Raw genomic sequence first — 20274 nt, 5'->3', positions numbered from 1 at the left:
AAAAAAAAAAAAAAAAGAATGAGGGCAACTTGTTCTGTTAAATATAAACTTACCATAAAGCTGCAATAATTTCAAATGTTCTGTCATCACAGAAATAGAGGACTACAGACATGAAACAAAATAGAGAGTTTAGAAACAAACTCATGTTCATATGGGAATTTAATTTATGACAAAAGACATCTCAGATCAGTGGGGAGACAATAAATGAGATGGGACTATTGGTTACCCATTTGGGAAAAAAATTTAAGTGAAATCCCTGTCTCATATGAAAACAAAGCCAGGTGCAGTGGCTCATGCCTGTAACCCCAGCACTTTGGGAGGCTGAGGCGGGTGGATTGCTTGAGCTCAGGAGTTCAAGAGCAGACTGGGAAACATGGCAAAACACCAAAAATACAAAAATTAGCTGGGCCTGGTGACACATGCCTGTAATCCCAGCTACTCGGCAGGATGAGGCAGGAGAATCGCTTGAACCCAGGAGGTGGAGGTTGCAGTGAGCTGAGATCTCGCCACTGCACTCCAGCCCTGCAGCCTAGGCAACAGAGGGAGACTCTGTCAAAAAAAAAAAAAAAAAAAAAAAGCCAGAAAAGTACCAGAAAAATATCTGGAATATTTTAATAATACCAGGGTGGAGAAAGCCTTCCTGAGCATGACTTAAAAACCCATAAGCTGTAACATAAAGAGTAATAATTTTGGCTACATTAAAATTTAAAACTATGTGGAGAAAGATACTATACACAAAATTAAAACATAAGCAACAGGCTAGGAGAAAGTATTTGCTACACAGATATCAGGCAAAAGGTTAATATCTCTGCCTATATCTATATCACCTTCTGGAAACTAGAAAGGAAAAGATACAAAACCCATTCAAAATGGAGAGATAACATGATATGGCAATTCAGGGAAGAAATAGACAATTAGCTAATAAATGAGAAAAGATGCCCAAGCTTACTAATAGTTAAAGAAATGTAACTAAAGCAATGAAGTGCCATTTTTAGGTATCCAAATTAAAAATATCCGAAGGGTTTTGGAGAAACAGAACCTCTCAGATACCTTGTGCAAATTGGTAACATTTTTTATGAGGCTAGTTTGTCAGTTACCACCAGAATCCTAAATTCTTCCATGCTGAGAACCATATCTTGGAGCTAGATTTCTCCAAGATATTGCTTCCAGAAGGACCCCAACTTGGCCAGCCAGAGGCCTTTTCTAAAACACCGCAATCTAAACTGCAAACATAAGCCAGACCGTGCAACTCTTTATCACATGCCCTTGTAGGATATCATTCTTAACCAACTCTTAACTAAAAGGTGCATGATATATGTTTCTCAAAAGAAAGACAAGATTATGTGAGTAGGAATAACCTTTCTTTGTAGCCAGTCTGCAAACATGTTAAAGTAACGGAAATAACTTTTATGTGCACTTTAAACAAAATGTGCATTCCTTTGACCCAGCAGTTCAACTTTTAAGAATCTAACCCTCAATACTTCGAGACATATGCAGAGATGTTCAGTGCAGCATTGCTTGTGATACTGAAAAATTAAAACAACCTAAATGTCCATCAGTAGAGAATAGATCTTAGTCCATGATATACCCATATTATGGATTACTCTGTAGCAGATCCAAAGAAAAAAGGTAGATCTCTGTATACTCGCACAGCAAGATCTACAAGACTTACTGTTACATGGAGAAAGCAAGTTGTAGAACAGGGTTTATAGGCCGGGCGCGGTGGCTCACGCCTGTAATCCCAGCACTTTGGGAGGCCGAGGCGGGCGGATCACGAGGTCAGGAGATCGAGACCATCCTGGCTAACACAGTGAAACCCCGTCTCTACTAAAAATACAAAAAAAATGCCGGGCGTGGTGGCAGGCGCCTGTAGTCCCAGCTACTCAGGAGGCTGAGGCAGGAGAACGGCATGAACCCGGGAGGCGGAGCTTGCAGTGAGCCGAGATCACGCCACTGCACTCCAGCCTGGGCGACAGAGCAAGACTCCATCTCAGAAAAAAAAAAGGATTTATAGTATGATCCCATTTTTGTAAGGAAAAGATAACCCCCATAACAACAATGAAAACATGTTATGAACACCCTGTCATAATTTCAAAATTACTGGCCTTTTTCCTTGGTCTAATTTCCTTGCTTTTATTAATTCATTTCCCTCCTCCTTTATACCTTCTCCCTGTATCTAGCTGTTCAGATTTTGTTTAGATCCTTTTAATAATTAGCTCAGATACCACCTCATTCATTCAGCAAGTATTCTGTCTTGCCTGCTTTAGATAAGGCCTTGTGCTGACCCTTGGTGGAATACCGGAATGAATTGTATTTGATCCTGCTGTCCTGGAGCTGAAGTCTAGAAGGGAGAAAGGCACGTAGACTTTGACACCATAGTGTGATTTGGGATGGGACAGAAGTAGGCCCAGAAGGCTGCCAGATGAGGGGCAATTAACCCCATCTGGGAAGGCTTCCTACTGGAGGGGACGTTTGTACTGAGTCTTGGAAGAGTGCTAGCTTTCCTTCATCCCCTTCCTCCACCAGAAATGGTCTTGTTCACTCTTTGGCCCTCCAAGTAGGATGACTTCATACAGGAAAAATAATTGAGTCAGTACCTTTATTCAAGCCCGAGTTCTGCCACTTACCAACTTGGTGACTCTGGGCAAGTCATTTATCCTCTGAGCCTCTGTTTCCTCATCTATGTAATGGGGCTAATGCCAACTTACCTTTTAGGGCTGTCTTTAGTATTGGAGATAATGCATGGAAGGCTCCTGGGTGACTGTCAGCTCTAGAAGAGGAGGGACTACCTGTGTCTTGTTTTCCTCATAGCCAACTGTGTAGCATTGGATTGGATTCAATCTCAAAGCTGTGTGTATCTGGAGATGGTTCTGGAGCAAAGAATGGGCCTGACCACAGCAGGACTTTGGGATGAGAAGGCTGAGAGGAGTACAGGGTACACAGGTTGCATCATAAGAAGAGAGAACCAGGTGCCTGGTCCTGGCTTACATAAAGGTGATGCAGGAGGGAAAGTAAGAGTAGGCGTTCCTGGGAAAGGGATTCCAAGTAGGGAGTTCTGGCCCTGGTTCTTGGTCCTCTTCTACTGATACCATCTCTTAATCTCACAGTCCAGGGCAGTGAGGCATGGTGGACCACTGCTTGCCACGGCATTCATGGCAATCTCAATCCCAACTTTGTCACTCACTAGCTGGCTGACCTTCACCAACTCACTTCACGCTTCTGAGCCTAGTTCCTTATCTGTTAAACAGGACTCAATACCACCAACATCATGGGGTTCATTTACTGAATGAACTGAGCTCATTCAGGTGAATGCATTCAGAATTTGAGTGGCTGGCACATAATGGGTACTCAGGAAAGAGTAGCTATTATGAGTGTTCATTTCAGCAGATGCTTTTGGAGTACTGCTGTGACCAGGGTCTCTGTTGGGTAACAGTTCTTGCCCTCCATGAGTTCCCAGTCACTCAGGGAGACTGAGAAGGGCTCTGACAGAGGAGAATACTGAAAGGTATGGAAGCCCAGAGGAAGGAATTTGGCCCTGTCTGGGGCTGGTACAGGTCAACTCAGCCTAAGAGTTGGGTCTTAAAGGTTAAGTAGGAGCCAGGGACAGAAGGGTGAAGTGTGGAAGAGCACTCCAGGCAGAAGGAATAGCATATAGCATATGGAAAAGAAACGGGATGTTATTGGGAAGGTCCAGAGGTTCTTTACCTGGGGTGCATGGGTCTCAGATGGGCTTCAGGAACCCCACGAACCTCCAGAAATTGAATGCAAAATGTTGCATGCATATACCTATGTGCATTTTTTGGTGGAAGAGATGGTCCATGGCTTTCATTAAATTGGTAAAGGGGTTTGCATTCCCCCCAAAAAGGTTGAGAACCAATATTTTTGGTGACAAAGTGTCAGTTGAATGGATTCTAAATAGGAGAGTAATTTGGCAAAATTTGTGTTTTAGAAACATCACATTAGCAGTCAGTATGAAAAATGGGTTGTATGCAGGGAGACCAGCTGGAAGGCCTAAACTGGGGTATTGGCAGAGAAGAAATGGATTTGAGCAGGGCTACTGTGTTGCACGACTCCAATGAGCACCATTTGTTGAGAAGCATTTTAATTTCAAATTATAGAATCCAAATCCTTTGAGAGTTATTAATGAGATAGACTCAATAGAAGTGTCAGATGATATAAACTGTTGTGGATGTGTAAGGTGAGGGAAAGGGAAGAGTCGAGGATGAGTCAAAGTTATCAGAGGGCCAGAGGGACGTGAGTCCATGCCAGGGTAATAGTGCAAGGGGAAAAGGGAACGTCTATTAATGCTCACCTAGCATCCAGAGTCCTTGGTCTCAGACATATTTACTAACTTTCATCCTACCCCTGGTTCTCAGAGATCCCAAAAGACACTGGCAATACTCATTTCCCTGCGGATTTTGCAGAGGAATTACTTTTGCTTTGTGAGTCAGTCAAGTTTCCTGAAGAAGGCTGTGTTTAAGCTAGTCATTCAAGGTCCGTGAGGATTCTGAGAGTTAGAGATGGGGGAGGAGGTGCTGACAGTGTCTGCAAAGGCCTGGAGGTGAGCAAGGTGAAATCAGACATTGGAGGGTGCAGAGGTCAGGCTTACCTCAAGCAGCTGTCTGAAGAGTACAGGCTTTTTATTTTATTTTTTTGGTAGGCAGCTGGAGAGCCATGAACAGTTCTTGAGTAGGAAAAGAGGAAAAGTGACATGATCAAATTAGCATTTTAGCAGAGAGATGAGGGAGGAAGCTACTGCAGTAATTCAAGGGAGAGAGAAGCCAAGGTCGTGGGCATAGAGCCGAGGAGATGGATTTGAGAGGTGATCAGGAGGAAGAGAGGACTGGAGTCAGAGACTGAAGAGGTAACCGGGGAGAGAGGAGGAGGTGGAGATGACCGAGGCTGGAGTTCGCAGTAAGTTAGAATGTTCATGCCTGGCGTTGGATTCATTCATTCACCAAATATTTATTGAATGCCAGCCACTGTGTTAGGCACTAGGGGTTTAGCACTGAACAGAACAGATGCCTGTCCTGATGGGTCTTACAGTGACTGAGACAGATAAATAAATAAACGACTAAATGTCTAGAGTGTATCTGATGTCAGTAAGTGCTATGAAGAAAAATAAAGCTGGGGTGACAAGGTAGAGAATGTTGGGGTGCCTTGTGAGAGGGAGGGCCTCTCTGATGAGAAAGTATTTGAGCAGAGGCTTGAAGGAGGTAAGAGAGTGAGCCGTGTACCTCTCAGGGACGATGTTCCAGATAGAAGGAACCTCAGGTGTAAAGGCCCCAAGGCAAGAGTGTGTTTGGTCTGTTTGAGGAGCAGCAGGGAGACCAGTGTGATGGGAAAAAGGCTGATGAAGGAGCGAGAGGAGTAGAAGATGAGATGGTAGGGGCGACATCACAGTCTATCTTTTGGAGCTATTTAGGAGGTAGAGTCCACAATAATTGGTGACAGACTTGCTAAGGGGGCAGGAAGAATCTAGGGTGACTCCAAGGTATGTTTTGGGCTCAGGTGACTGGATGAATGGTGGTGCCTTAAGGACAATGGTGAGATGCTAAGTCAGAGATCCCTATGAGAACTGAAGGCCCAAAGGGCCGTCCTGGTAGAGCTGTCCAGCAAGCTCTGGGCTCGACGGGTCCGGGACCCAAGAGAGGGATCCACACCTGAAGTTATGAAATAGAATGAGATCACTGAAAAAGTGTGGAGTGAAAGAGAAGAGGACCAGAGCAGAACTGGGACAGGGAAACCAACATGTAGGGAAGGAGCCCAGGAAGAAGTGGGGGCGGGGTCAGAGCAGTAGGAGGAAAAGCAGTGGGGGTGGGCTCACAGAAGCAGAGGAAGGAAAGGGCCATGCAGAGGAGGGCCCTGTTAAGAGTGTCAAATGTTGCAGCCTGTGGGGAGTAAGCTGAGGGCGGAAGAGAGTCTATTGGCTTTAACCATCAGGAGGGCCTGGGCGACCTTCCTCAGAACAGCTTCCGTGGAGTGGTGGGCGCATGAGGCAGATTGCAGTGGGTCGAAGAGCTCGTGGGAGGTACTGAAGTGAAGCAGAGATGGCCAGTGTAGACGGGTTTCTTAAGAAGAAGCTTAGCTGTGAAGAGGAGAGAGGGACACAGGGGGATGTGGGGGCAGATAGAGGGTTTTTATTCCCAGATGGGAGAGACTTGAGCTTCTATAAATGTTGATAGGAAGGAGGCAACAGAAGGGGAGAGGTTGAAAACGCAGGAGGGAGAGGGGATGATTATTGTGGAGGAGGTAATGGGGATGGGCTCCAGAGTCCAGGTGAAGAGACTGGCCTTAAATGCTAGAGGGGCCCCCTCTTTCTTACAGAGGAGCAAAGCGGTGGTAGTGGTGAGGATACAAGGGTATTGGGGGGTTAGTGAAAGAAATGCTTCAGGAAAGTTCAAAGCAACAAATGGAGAGCCCTGGCCAAGGGAATGGATGCTGGAGCTGGGAGGAAGCAGAGAATACTTCTGGCTAGGACTTCCTTAGGAAGTAGCACTTGAGCTGGGTCAGGAAATTCAGAAAGGATGGTAATAAGCAGATCTCTGTGCAGAGGGAAGAGTATTCTAAGTGGAAGAAACAGAATCAGCACACACATAGAGATGTGAAAAGGCCGGGCATGCTGATGGAATAATGAACAAGCTAGCTTGATGAAGGTTGGGCATGAGTGAGTAAGGAACATGGATACCACTATAATGGTTGTTATAATAATAGTTACCATGCACTAAGCACCAGCCTTGCTTAGTACATATTTGAATTCCTTTAGTCCCACCGCACCCTGCAGAATAGGTATTTCCTCAGTTTGCGGGTAAGGAAAGTGAGTCCTGGAATGGTGAAGAAATGAACCCAAGGTCATCTGGCTAGTAAATGATGGGGCTGGTATTGAAACTCAGGTCCATCTGACTCCGTAGCCTGCACTTTTGCCATCTAACAGGAAAGGCCTGGTAAGGCCATATGATGGGAGAATGCCAACTTGAGGACCCTGAACTTTATCCAGGAGGCAGTGAGTGTCTGAGTAGAAGAGATGCATGCTTGAAGGTGGGCTTTAGGAAGGCTAATGTGGTTCAAGAATGGAGGGAGAAGAAATCAGGAGGTGACAGCAGTGTTAGGGGGAGAGGAAGCAGTGGCCTGGCCTGGAAAAGAGGGGAGTGAATGGTGGGAATGGAATGTTATTTGTTCCTCATGACAGCCTCGAGAGGTGTGGATCTTCTCTTTTTATAGATGAGGAATGGGACACTCAGAAAGGGAGGGCTACTTGCCCAGAACTTGTGCCCTGCTTCATGTGATTTTGCTGATTCAGGAAGTCCGTGGAACAATGTGTCAGAGGGAGCTCTGAGTCTGAGAAAGGCGTGTGCGTGCGTGTGTGTGCTTGTCTGTCCATCAGATGGACAGCAGTGCCTTCCCTTCCTTTCCCTTCCCTTCCCTGTCTGCATTCCTTCCCACCTCTTCCCATTCTTCCAGTTTCCTGGATTCCATAATTCCTGCATCCCCTGAGCCAAGGGGTCTGGGAATAAGGGTAACTGTTTCCTTGCCTGTCCCCAGAAGGTCAGCCTTGTCACTCCGAAGCCACCTGGCCCCTCCCATCCCAACTCTCTGTCCATCCACCATATGAAACTGTAGCCCAGCACCAGTGAATGCCATGTGCAGCCTGGCCCCTGGTACTGCTCAGCAGCACCCTAGGGATAGGTGCTTGTTCCTTCAGCAACTCTTCTCCCACTGCTATGGCTGCTTCTGTGTGGGCAGACAGCCACTTTGGGAATTAGATTCGGCTTACGAGTAGTTAACAATAATTACCACCATGTTCCCATTGCTGTTGTTTGCCAGACACTTGATATATGTTCTAGTTCTTGCAACAGTCCTGGGAGGTTCACATCACGAGCCCCATTTTTACAGATGAGGAAACTGAGGCTTCAAGAGTGACAATAACATGCTAGAGGGCATATAGCCTGGAACCACTTGTAGAGCTGGGATTTGAACCCAGGTCTGTTTGCTTCCAAAGCTGTGGGCTTCCCGTACTCCATTTCCAAGTATCTCCCATTTTCCTGAGCCTGAACCTTCAGGAAATACAAATCCTCGTCCTTCAAGAACGGGGTGGGTTTCTAGAGATAGTGCCAAGTTCACCCAAAGGACCTAGTGGGATGAGTCTGAGACTTGGAGCTCTAAGAACTCTGGGTTCAAATCCTGACTCTACCACTTACCCAGCTGTGTGACCTGGAGCAAGTTATCTAACCTCTCTGAGCTTTAATTTCCTCATCTCTAAAATTTTCCTCTGCAGAGCTGTTGTAGGGGCTAAGTGAGATGATGCGTGCAAAATGAGAGCAGGTTGCTGTTATTATATTAAAATGAGGGTCAGGCACCTGGCAGGGTTAGAAAGGGAATTGATATACGCCAAGGGTGACCTTAAGACTGAGCCCAGGCTGGGTGTTGGGGAGGGCTGTCCCAGCACACTGAGTTGGGTGTGGCCCTGGATAATCCATCACACTGGCCTCCCGACCCTGACCCCCATTCTCGTCCCAACTTCTGGTTCCGGTCCTGGCCCTTCGCGTATCTCCCCTGCTCTGCAAACTAATGCCTCTGCCTCTCTCTGTCACCCGCCGCCTGTGGCCTCTACCCCGCCCTTCCTGGCCCCAGGGAAGAGGAGGAGGAGGAGACTGAGGAAGAGGAAGAGGAAGACGCTCACCAGTTCTGCTGTCCGGCCTCCGAGTGCAGTAGTCCCTCCTCTCGGTAACTGAGAGGACAAGGGCCATTTTCTATGCAGAAGCAAAAGCCTTAACCATCCCCTCCTTCCCCCCGCCCATGCCCCCACAGATCCCCCATGGGACCCTGTCCCCTGCTTCAGGAACCAGATGGGCAAGCATCATACCCCTTCCTCCCCCCACCTCCTTCTTGGAATTCCCATCCCCACTGCTGTCTCCTCTGGACTCCAGCCCCTGAATTAAAGAGAGCTGGAGCCCTAGGTCCGACTAAAATGTGGGAGAAGCAGAACTTGGAGCTTGGAGCTTGGAACCTGGACCCTCCTGTACCCGCACTCCCACTTCCCAGGCACCCTGGAGCCTGCCACCACTGGAGAGGTCTCCAAATGACATCCCAAGGACCTACCTCTGTCCTCTGTGAGCACAAACAGAGATGCAGGGTGCCTAGGGCTCAGAGGACCAGACGGGGGCAGGACCCAGCCTACCTAGTTCCCTGTCATTTGTTCCCTTGCTGTGGCCATTGCTGCCATCTCCACTGCTTGAAGGCCTCACCCCACGCCCTCTGCCACTCCCATAGTGCTCTGTAAATATGATCAGGAGGAAAAGGCCTCTCAGAGTACGTGTTGCTGTGTACAAAGGAATTTCCATCAATAAAAGCTGATCTCTTCTCTCTGTCTGATGTATATTCCACCCACCCCTACTTCCCTCTTCCCATCCCCACCAGGGCTTTGCCCTCTTTCCTATCCTGGGCTGGGAATAGGGGCCGGGAAAGAGAGTAGGGTTTGACTCGTGGTTTCGTCAACACCCAGGAGGCACTCGATAAATGCGTGAATGACTCCCAACACGGGCAGGCTAACCTTGGACATGTCGCGTGACCTCTCTGACATGTAGTTTTCCCATCTGTAGAAAGGAGAAGGGTTGGATTAGAGGGTCTCCAATGGCTCTTCCAGCTGTGACATTTTGTGAATCTGAGATGCTACAGTTTTAAGAAGCTATGATTATGTGAATTTAATAGACAATGATTCGGTGACACATTCCACTGCAATTTTATGATTTCTATTTCTACAATGCAGTGATTTTGGGATTCTCCAATCCTGTGGTTTTAAGATTGCATAATTCTACCATTTGAACAAATTCTGAAGATGCAATTTTAATATTCTGCAATGTTTAGATTCCTTGATCGTTTACTTTTAAGGTTCTGATTCTACAACTTTAGGGATCTCTGAATCTGAGAGGAAGCCATTTCCCCCCATGCAGCAACCCTAAATATTCCCTGCACTTGGCCAGAGGCTGGTTCTAAGACTCCCTGGAGGCTGTCAACTGGAGGGTGGAAGATGTCCTTTATGAGTTTGTAGGACTCACACTTTCCATGATTTGTCTGTGTTAGGAGCACAGCCGGGAGACCCCAAAGTGGGCTCATACCCCCGACTTTTCCTCTCTGAGCCTTTGGTATTAGACAAATCTGAGTTTACCTTCTGGTTCTGCCACTTACATCTGTATAACCTTGAGCAAGTTTTTTCTTCTCCTTGAGCTTTGTTTTCCTCCTGAGTACAGTGAGAATATATCTACCTCTCTGGGTTGTCATGAAGATTAGCAAGAAAGAACACAACGAGTCCAGCATGGGGGCTTGTGCACTGTTGGGCAAGTGTGCTGTGATTGGTGGTTCTTATTTTGATTAAGGCCCAAGTGAGAGTTTTCTCCTGTCTTTTCTTTCCTCCCTCCCTTCAGCATCCCTATCACATTGAACCTCTAGGTTTCCTAGAACCTCACCTCCTTCCCTCACTTATTGCCTTACTTGCTCAACTCATCTACTCATTCACCCATTCAAAGTCTCATTTATTTCTCCCCTCCCTCCCTGCCTGTCTCTCTTATTTACTCTTCCTCATTCTACCCAACAAAGCATTGTTTGAGCCCTTACTGGGTACAAGACCTGACGCTAAATACTGTGAGAGATCCAAAGTAAGACAGAGGCCAGGTGTGGTGGCTCACACCTGTAATCCCAGCCCTTTGGGAGGCTGAGACAGGCGGATGGCTTGAGGCCAGGAGTTTCAGACCAGCCTGGGCAACATAGTGAGACCTCATCTCTACAAAAAGATTTTTTTTTTTTTTAAAGCATGACAGTGGCTATGTCCTCTGCGAGTTCTCCATCTCCCGGGGGAGATGGGAGATGAGAAATCCTTTGGGAAAGTAGGAAGGATGCAAAGGGTTAAAATGACTGGACAGGAATGGCTTCAGTAACGAGCACATTTTGTTCCTGGCCCAGAGAGGAAGGAGATGTCAAGGTGGGTGGGGAGACGTGGTGTCCAGGAGGGCTTGCTGGAGGAAGTGGTGCAAGAGTTGAGCCTTGAAGGCTGGTAAGGGTTTGAAGAGGTGGCAAGGGGTGAGAAGGCATTACAGGAGACAGGGGCCACATAGACAAAAACCTAGGGGAGAACTCCAGGGTCATGCAGGGGAATGGTGGGTACATTACTCTGTTCACACCGCTCTCAGGGTGTGTGAATGTAGGAGACCTGGGACTGGGGACGAGGAGACCATTCCACCCTTCCACTGAATGGAGAGAGAAGCAAGTGTGGGGGTGAAGACGGGAGTTCAACTACATGGAGGGAGGAGGCAAGTCAGGGTCAGATGGTCCTCCCGACCTGTGGGCAACTGAATTGACTGAATCGGGCAGAGGGCTTGTGCTGTGGGAAGGGGGCAGGGTTTTGATCAGCCGTGAGACAAATATGTGGGCACGCATGGTCTCCATGTGCCGGGGCATCCTCACACATGTCTTTGCACGAGGCTCTGCAGGTCTCACAGTCACGAGACTGTGCACACTGCTGCAGAGCTGAGGAAATGTGATGATGTGAGACTGGGTGTGAGGAATTCTGAGTGCGAGGTTGATTGTGTGAAGTGGTGACTTTATGTACCTGGCAGCCTTGATGTGTGTGTCTGGTGGATGTAATCACAAGGCTGGGTGTGGGTGGCTTTTAAGCATGTGAGGCTGTGGCCTTTAGGGTGACAGTTGTCAGGCAGGATGGTCACACACACACAGACACACGTGATTTCTACCTGTGGTCTTCGAGGACCCAGGGTGGCTGCTGAGTAACTGCTGTGTGCTTAGCTCTGGCATGAGCGCCATAGGTTTGAAAAGGTGAATCACACCGGGTTGCTGCCCTTGGGAAACAGGACGGGGATGTGGGGTAGGAGACGGACACTTTAAGAGAGAACCACAAGTTAGCCAGGGAGAAAGACTGACTGTGATATATGCGTATGCACAAGACACAGGGGAGAGAGTCACTGACCCTGTCATGTTCTGCGAGGGGCAGGAGTGAGTCAGCATTGACTTCCCAGAAGGACCAACCTGCTCAGGGTACTGCAAGATGAAGATGAGCTCACCCAGACCGAACAAGTCCAGGGGTGAAGGGGAGACAGAGGACATTCTGGGCAGAAGAAACAAAGGAAGAGTATGAGCATGGGCTTGGTGATGTGGATCAGCTTGCTGTAGTATAGGAATTGCAAGTAGCCTGCTGTTGCCTATGACACTGAGGAACTTACAGGGCAGGGTGGGAGGTGAGAGGTGGGGAGACAGGCCAGATTCAGAGGGGCTTCTGAAGCTAAGAGTGGGATGCTGGCCAGAAGTGAGGGGGATTCTTGTCCTGTGCAACCCTGGGCAAGTCACTTTGACTCTCTGGACCTCCGTTTGGGTCTGTGGGATTGGATAGTTCATAAAGCCTAGTCTGTCCAGTCCATCCCAGCTCTGTGCATCTTCTACCACCCTTGGCCAGCCACATCCATGAGTCATTGCTCTTGAAATCAGGAGCTTCTTCCATCTAAACTCAGTCCTTCCTGCTTCCTCCTGGGTTGCATCCTCATTCACCCACTCCACAAATATTTACCCAGCATCCAATCCCTTGTGTGCCACTGTGGGAAGGCACGGGGAGATGAAGAATGCAAGGACTGTACCTTGGAGGGACTGCTCAGTAGTGCCTGCAACAGAGGGTGGGGTGGTGCTAAGAGCACGAGCTTTGTGTTCAGATACATTTTTGTTTGAATCTTGGCTCCACCAGTGCCGAGCTTCAAGGCTTCGGGCAGGTTTCATCATCTGTGCTGTCCTCCTCAGAGAGAACAACCCAGACCTTGCAAAGTTGCTCAGCCTAGCAAAGTGACAACTCAATAAATGACAACTATTATTTTTAGGGCTGCACAGCAGCAAAGCTGGGATTCAAACCCAGGTCTGTGCGCTCCCAAAGCCTGTGTATGCCCACTGCCTACCCAGTCAGCTCAGCTCCTTCAAAGGCTTCTTTCTCCCCTGTCAGTTCCTGTGCCAAGCGAGGCTGGACTCAGGCTTAGAATCCCTGTGACACTGGGATTGGGCAGCAGGACTAGTTTGCCGAAGAAATATTGGAGGGAGAGGTGGCTGCAGTCCCCCTGCCTCCTCTCTCCCCTGCCACTGGGTCCAGTCTTCTGGCCCAGTCTGCTCCTTCCAGAACCCAAAGCCCCTGGCCCCATCCAGGTGCAATGACCTCCTCGTATTGTCTTCTTGTCTCTACTTCCGGTCCGTCCCATTCCCCCCACTGCCACCTAAGTTGTCATGGGGATAGTCCTCACCATCCCTAGCTTCCTCTTGCCCTCGTCTTATGATATCCATGGCAACAGCCCCCATTGGTTTCCATGGCAACCACATCCTGATCCCATCCCCTGCTGGCTGCCTGGTTCCGGGCAGTGCCAATAAAGGGAAGGAGGGAGAGAAGACTTCCCATTAGGAGCAGCATTCGAGGAGGGTTAGTGCCCCTGCCATGGGCAGGCCAACCCCAGGTCCCTGTGGAACATCCTACACTGCTTCTCCCCATCTTAGTGCTTTGGCACACAACGTTCCCTCACTCTTCATCTCTACCAACTCCTTCCAGGCAAGACCCAGTCCACAAGCTTCCTCCCCAAGGAAGCCTTCCAGGCAGCAGAGGAACTAGCACAAGCTTTGGGGTTTGAATCCCTGTCCTGCCACTTGCTAGCTCTGAGACCTTTGGCAGTCATTTCCCCTCTTGGAGTTTTTTTCTTCATCTGCAAAGTAGGAATCCTAATTCTTCCCTCACGTTTGCCATGCAGATTAAATATTGTGTGGAAAATGCCTGACACAGGGAAGGTGCGCAGTAAGTGCGAGTTTATTTTTATTCTGCTCAACCACCCCCAAACAGAAGGGATCTCTCTCCTGCACTCCCCCAGCACTTCCTCTGTTCCCCAGCCCTGATAACTTTCTGCTTTGTACTGTGGTTATTTGTGTAACATAGCTTATTTCCCCCTCTGCAGAGGATGCTCTCCAATTTCCCCCACAGAATAGCCCAGCAGACAGTGCACATGGGCATGTGTGTGTGCGTGTGATCGTGTCCGTATATGTGCATGTCTGCGTGTGTTTGTGTCTATTTTCATGTGTCTGTGGATGTGTTTTTGTTTCTACGTTTGTCTGCCTTTGGATGTGTCTGTGTTATTGTACCTCTGCGTGCATGTGTGTGAGTGTGCGCGTGTGTGTGCACATGCAGATGTTTTGCTCCTGGCTGGGAAGAGTCCGGGGGCGGGGGGTAGCTCCCAGACCCTTTCTGAAGTCCAGGAATCCAAAGAAGGAATTGGTTTTGCTTGACCCTGCACAGATGAGAAACTGAGGTGCAGAGAGGAAAAGTGACATGCCTGGGCTTACACAGCTGGTCAGTGGCAATCAGGACCTGAGTCTCGGCCTGCCCAGCATCTTACTCTACAACAGGCTCTCTCTCTGTGTCTGTGTGCGCATGTGTGTGTATGTGTGCGAGAGAAAGAGAAGAAGAGAGATTTTCCATGTGATCAGCATGTTCCCGAATGTTGTTCTGGGGGCTCTGACTTGAGGGATTCCACATGCCCAGTGCTGTTTCTTCAGCAGTATGTGTGATATCAGAAGCAACGCCCTCAAGCACCCTCCTTTTTTTGCCAGGCTCCCTTGTGGGAGGCTGTGCTGACAGCCCGACCTCCCTGCCACTATTCCCTTTGCAACCACAACAGGGGGTGAGCTCTCAAGGGAGGAATTGCCAAAGAGTGCAGAGCCAGGGGCAGCACGGAGCTGGGAGTGAGGAGAGGCAGCAAGATGTCATGAAAAGCCTGGGCCCTGGGTTTGAATCCTAGCTTTTTTACTTAATAACTATGTGACCTTGAGCAAGTTTATATCACCTCTCTGAGCCTCAGTGTCTTCATCTATAAAATGAGGCTAATGGTGCTTGCCTTGGTAAGTTTCAAGAATTCAATGAGCTAAGTAGTGCCTTTGTCCTAGGAATTAGAGGTGACAACAGGGCCCTACAGCAGCCCGAGAGGAGCGGGTGTAAGGCAGCCTGTGTGGAGCAGGCAGGCAGGCATGGAAAGGCACACCTGAGCTGAGTGTTGAAGGCTGAGCAGGAGGTAGCCAGGTTGGGGCAATGCGGCAGAGAATATATGAGGTGGGGGGACAAGTCAGGAGAGCCATCCATGGCCACATTGAGGAAGTTGAAGGTTATTCCATGGCTGCTGATTCCTGGAATACCCAAGTCAGATCATGTCCCTCCTCTGCTCACCTCAATCAGTGCAAACACCAAAGTCTTTATTGTAGGCTCATGCCCTTTCCGATTTGGCCCCCATGACCTCTCTGATCTTATCTCCTATATCCTCTCATTCACTCTGTTCTACCTCCGGGCCTTTGCACTGGCTGTACCCTCTCTCTGGACTGCTACTGCCTTTGCCATGCAACTTACTCTCACTTCCGTCAGCACTCTGCTTATATGCCGTTGCTCCAGAAAGGCCTTCCCTGAGCACCACATCTCAAACAGCACCTTTTTGCAATCTGCTTTATTTTCCTTCCTAGCACTTCACTGCTACCTGAAATGGCAGCACATATTTACTTGTTTCTTTCTTCTCTAAGCCTCCAACCTTGTGCCCCCTATAATGAGACCATTCTCTGGGTCCCAGCCACACCCATTCCCTCGCTAGAACATCACCTGCCTGAGAATGTCCTTGTGCATTTTGCTCACTAGTATATTTCCAGCACCCAGCACTGTGCCTGGCATACAGAAGGTGCTCAGTTGTTGTTTGTTGAGTGAGTTATCTGGCACTGTGGAAGGGTTTTAGTGAGAGAATGAAATAGTTAGGTTAGTACGGTTTTTTTTTGTTTTTGGTTTTTGTTTTTGAGACAGGGTTTCACTCTGTTGCCCAGGCTGGAGTGCAGTGGCACCATCACGGCTTACTGCAGCCTTGACCTCCTGGGCTCAAGCGATTTTTCTGCCTCAGCCTCCCTAGTAGCTAGGACCAAAGGCATGCGCCACCATGCCTGGCTAATTTTTTATTTTTATTTTATTTTTTTGAGATGGAGTCTCTCTCTGTCACTCAGGCTGGAGTGCAGTGGCACAATCTTGCCTCACTGCAACCTCCACCTCCCGGGTTCAAGCGATTCTCGTGCCTCAGCCTCCCGAGTAGCTGGGAATACAGGGGCCTGCCACCACACCCGAATAATTTTTTTGTATTTTTGGTAGAGACGAGGTTTTGCCATGTTGCCCAGGCTGATCTTCAACTCCTGGCCTTAAGTGATCCTTCCATGTCAGCTTCTGGAGTAGCTGGGATTACAAGTATGAGCCACTGTGCTCAACTAGATTTGTACTTTTTTTTTTTTGGAGACAGTCTCACTCTATCTCCCAGGCTGGAGTGCAGTGGTGCGATGTCAGCTCACTGTAACCTTCGTCTCCTGGGTTCAAGTGATTCTCCTGCCTCAGCCTCCCAAGTAGCTGGGATTACAGGCCCACCATGCTCAGTTAATTTTTGTAGTTTTAGTAGAGATGTGGTTTCATCATGTTGGCCAGGCTGGTCTTGAACTCCTGACCTCAGGTAATCCACATGCCTTGGCCTCCCAAAGTGCTGGGATTACAGGCATGAGCCATGGTGCCTGGCCTAAATTTGTACTTTTGTTGTTGTTGGGTTTTTTTTGTTTGTTTGTTTGTTTGCTTGTTTGTTTTTTTAAGACAGAGTCTCTCTCTGTCTCCCAGGCTGGAGTGCAGTGGCGCAATCTTGGCTCACTGCAACCTCTGCCTCCTGGATTCAAGCTTGGCTCACTGCAACCTCTGCCTCCTGGATTCAAGCGATTCTCCTGCCTCAGCAGGAGATTACAGGCGCCCACCACCACGCCCGGCTAATTTTTGCATTTTCCGTAGAGACGGGTTTTCGCCATGTTGCCCAGGTTGGTTTTGAACTCCTGGCCTCATGCTCGCCTCAGCCTCCCAAAGTGCTGGGATTATAGGAGTGAGCCACGACGCCCGGCCCAGATTTGTACTTTTGAAAGCTCTCACTGGCCACAGGGTGAAGAATGGGTTGGAAGAGGAGATTGGAGGCTGTGGTAAAAGTTCAGGAGAGAGTATTTCTTAGAGCAGCCTCCTGAGCACATTCATTGACTCCCTCTGGACGGCAGTTTTTATTGAGCACCTACTGTGTTCCAGGCCGTGTGCTCTGTGTTAGCTGGGAGATTATCAAACTCTCTTCCTGAGCTGGGATTCTGGGAGTCATGAACACAAATAGCTGTCACGCTTTGCCAAAGCTAACCTGTGCCATAAAAAGCAGGACAGACATGTGCTGTGTGTGGGAGCTCTGAACAGGATCAGCAATAATTTCTGGCTGGAGGCGGGATTCAGGAGGGCTTCTTAGTGGTGGCATATGACCTGAATCTTGACGGAACTAGGATGTGGGGGAATTTCTCAGATTGCAGATGGCGGAGACGATGGGGATTGCATTTCAAGTGGTAGGTACTGTATGAGCAGTTTTGGAGATAGAAAGCAGTGGAGCATTTGGGAAAAGCAGGATCTGGGCCAGGCTGGAATGACAGGTGGATGGAGTAGGGGGCTGGCAGCCAACCCTGAAGTATGGCTTAATGTTTAAGAGTGTGGGCTCTGGAGTCAGACTGCCTGGATTTGAATCCTGGCTCTATCATTAGTAGCTGTGTGACCATAGATATGTTACTTAACCTCTCTGGGCCTCAGTTTCTTTACGTGTAAAATGAAGATAAATTACAGTACTTATTTCATATGGTTGTCTTGAAGAGTAAACAGGTTATTCAGTGTGAAGTGGTAACAATGGTACCTAAATGTACTAAATGGTCTATAAATATTAGCTGTTGTATCTTGGAGAAGCCTCAAATGCCAGAATAAGGGACTTGGGCTATCTCTTCTGAGCAGTGGAAGTTATAGATGATGGTTCATGCATACAGGAGACAGTTGATCAAAACTGGGCTTGAGCCGTGTGCTGGGAGGGGAGGTTTGAGAGATTAGTGGGCATGATCCTGCAGTCCTGGCAGGGAGGAGAGGAACATCTTGGATGCCGGGGGTGGGCTGAGCTGGGGCTGAACCCTGGAGCGGGGGTGATGTCAGGGCCACCGTTCCAGGCTCCGGAGGGAAGAGAATTTGGGGTGGAGGGTGAGCAATGGGTGGGAGCTCCCCCTAGGGCGGAGCCGAGCTCCACAGTGCTGCAGCCCGGACCCGGGCCTCGTGGGCACAGCCTTCATGCCACATCCAGCCCCCAGTGCAAAGCGCTCTGCTGCAAGGCTGGCAGGCCTGTTGCAGCTTAAGCTCCTGCACTGGTAGGGTCCCCCCCAGTACCCACCCCAGCCCATTTCTGCCCTTTGCCTTCCCCTCTGCCAAATAGGGGCTGGGGAGTACCCCTTTGCCTGTTTACCAGCCAAGAGCCTCCAACCTTGTGCCCCCCATGATGAAACCATTCTCTGGGTCCCAGCCACACCTATTCACCCCACAGCCTCCTCCATGCCTCACCTTCGTGTTCCTTCCCACCCGACTCCTTCCCTGTCTTCCCCACCTCTGTAGCTCTTCACCATGCAGGCTTGGCTCAAGGCCCCTGGGCTCTGTCGCCACCTGGGTTCCCTGGCAGCCTGGTTGCCATGGCACCGTGGGAGCAGTTCTGGTGGAACAACAGCTCTGGGAAACCAGGGAGGGCAATCCCAGGGCCCAGCTCCTGCCACGCGTGGAGACCCCCCTGCCCCCTTCCCCCAGCTGAGCAGAGGAGGCCATGAGGAGAAAAAGGAAGCTGCCCCGCAGGGCTGCTCTTTACCTGTGAGGATGCTGGATGGGAGGCACCTCCCACTGTCACTGCTCGCCCTGCCCTGCTGCTGGCCCTGCCCTCGCAGCCAGGGAACCCTGGGAACTGGCTTGGCCTGGCCTGGAGTTCAGGCACCAGGGGCAGGGGCCAGGCTGCAGGGGGCAGGGCTGGGCAGGTGAGGGGAGAGTCTGGGTGGGCAGGATGCAGGGGTGGGCCTCACACAACTGGGACAGGGCTGGGAGGGAGTGGCGCTTCGAAGGAGCTAATCTGGGGTGGTGCTGGGACTCGGACTGGGAGGGAAATCATAGTGCACTGTGTTGGAGACAAGGCCAGGAGGGGATGGAGCTGTAAGGGGAAGAGGTCTGTGGGAAGGGGTGGAGCTGTGAGGGGACAGAAAAAAGGGCATGAAGAGACAAGACTGGGAGGAGAGTGGTCTGGGGGAGAAGGCTGTGAGGGGTGAGGAGGACAGGACCAAACAGACCCTTGAGGGAAAGGAGTCTAAGAGGATCTTGCTGTGAAGGCAAGGGGGCTGGAAGGGAAGGGAATTGGGTGGGAGTGGGGAGACAGTCCAAGAGCTAGGACTCACCCTGGCCTGTAAGTGCTGGGTCCCTATATCTGTGAGGAAGCTGGAGTGGATGGGATGGGGGGCAGGGATCTGGCTCACCCACTCTCAGTCTGGCCCAGTAGGCTCCTCTCCTGTCCCAACATCCTGGCTCATCTTATCTCATCCCCACAGTGTGGAGGGGGATGCCCCAGGCAGTGACCTGAGCACAGCGGTTGATAGTCCTGGGAGCCAACCCCCCTACCGGCTGAGCCAGCTGCCCCCCTCCAGCAGCCACATGGGGGGCCCCCCTGCTGGAGTGGGCCTTCCCTGGGCTCAGCGGGCACGCCTCCAGCCAGCCAGTGTCGCCCTGAGGAAGCAGGAGGAGGAGGAGATAAAGCGCTCCAAGGCCCTATCGGACAGCTATGAACTCTCCACAGACCTGCAGGACAAGAAGGTGCAGCAGAGGCAGTCTGGTTGGGAATGGGAGCCGGGATGCAAGAGAGCGCCAGGGGAGGATTTGGGATGTGGCTCTTAGGGGTGCTATCAGGGAGGGATAATGAGGCTGGAATTGGAGAAGACTGGCCCAGGACCCTTCACCCCACTGGGGATGCACTCATTCACCACCCATCCACTGAGGCTTGTATTCACTCAAGAAACGTTTACTGAGCTCCCTGCCCAGGTCTTGGAGATGTAAAGATGAATGAGTCCTGGATCTGGTCCCCAAAAAACTCAGTCTAACGGGAAGCACACATATCAGTTGACCTTTTCAGAAGAGTGCCATACAATAGATTATTTAGCTAAAAAAAAAGGTGGAGGGAAAACAAAATACTACATATAGGAAAAAACTGGAAGGACATATATGAAAACACATACCCTAAACCAAAGGACATATTCTAGTTAGGTGTTTGGAATGAAGGTAATTCCTTCCTTCCTTCCTTCCTTCCTTCCTTCCTTCCTTCCTTCCTTCCTTCCTTCCTT

At 49.7% G+C, this 20274-nt stretch overlaps 2 protein-coding genes across 3 annotated transcripts in view; both read left to right on the top strand.

Annotated features, from left to right (window-relative positions):
• The window catches only part of LOC105514904, a 16224-nt gene extending 6859 nt beyond the window's left edge, over positions 1–9365 (top strand). The window contains exon 2 of one of the 2 annotated variants that reach the window (XR_001002234.1): positions 8632–9360. Coding sequence is in view for 1 of the 2 variants with exons in the window: in XM_011946564.1 (XP_011801954.1) it covers positions 8809–9280 (472 nt within the window). In the remaining variant the exon portion in view is untranslated. Of the gene's footprint in view, positions 1–8631 lie in introns of both variants that reach the window. The other variant, XM_011946564.1, reaches the window with a different exon arrangement.
• The window catches only part of IQSEC2 (IQ motif and Sec7 domain 2), a 90149-nt gene that overhangs the window by 48181 nt on the left and 21694 nt on the right, over positions 1–20274 (top strand). Inside the window, exon 3 of the mRNA XM_011946591.1 lies at positions 19489–19750. Coding sequence (XP_011801981.1) covers positions 19489–19750 — 262 coding nt within the window. The remainder of the gene's footprint in view (positions 1–19488; positions 19751–20274) is intronic.

Source organism: Colobus angolensis, unplaced genomic scaffold (assembly GCF_000951035.1).
Source record: "Colobus angolensis palliatus isolate OR3802 unplaced genomic scaffold, Cang.pa_1.0 Scaffold250, whole genome shotgun sequence".
Taxonomy (NCBI): Eukaryota; Metazoa; Chordata; class Mammalia; order Primates; family Cercopithecidae; genus Colobus; species Colobus angolensis.
The sequence above is the reverse complement of the archived record's forward strand: the minus strand, read 5'-3'. Positions and strand labels throughout refer to the sequence as shown.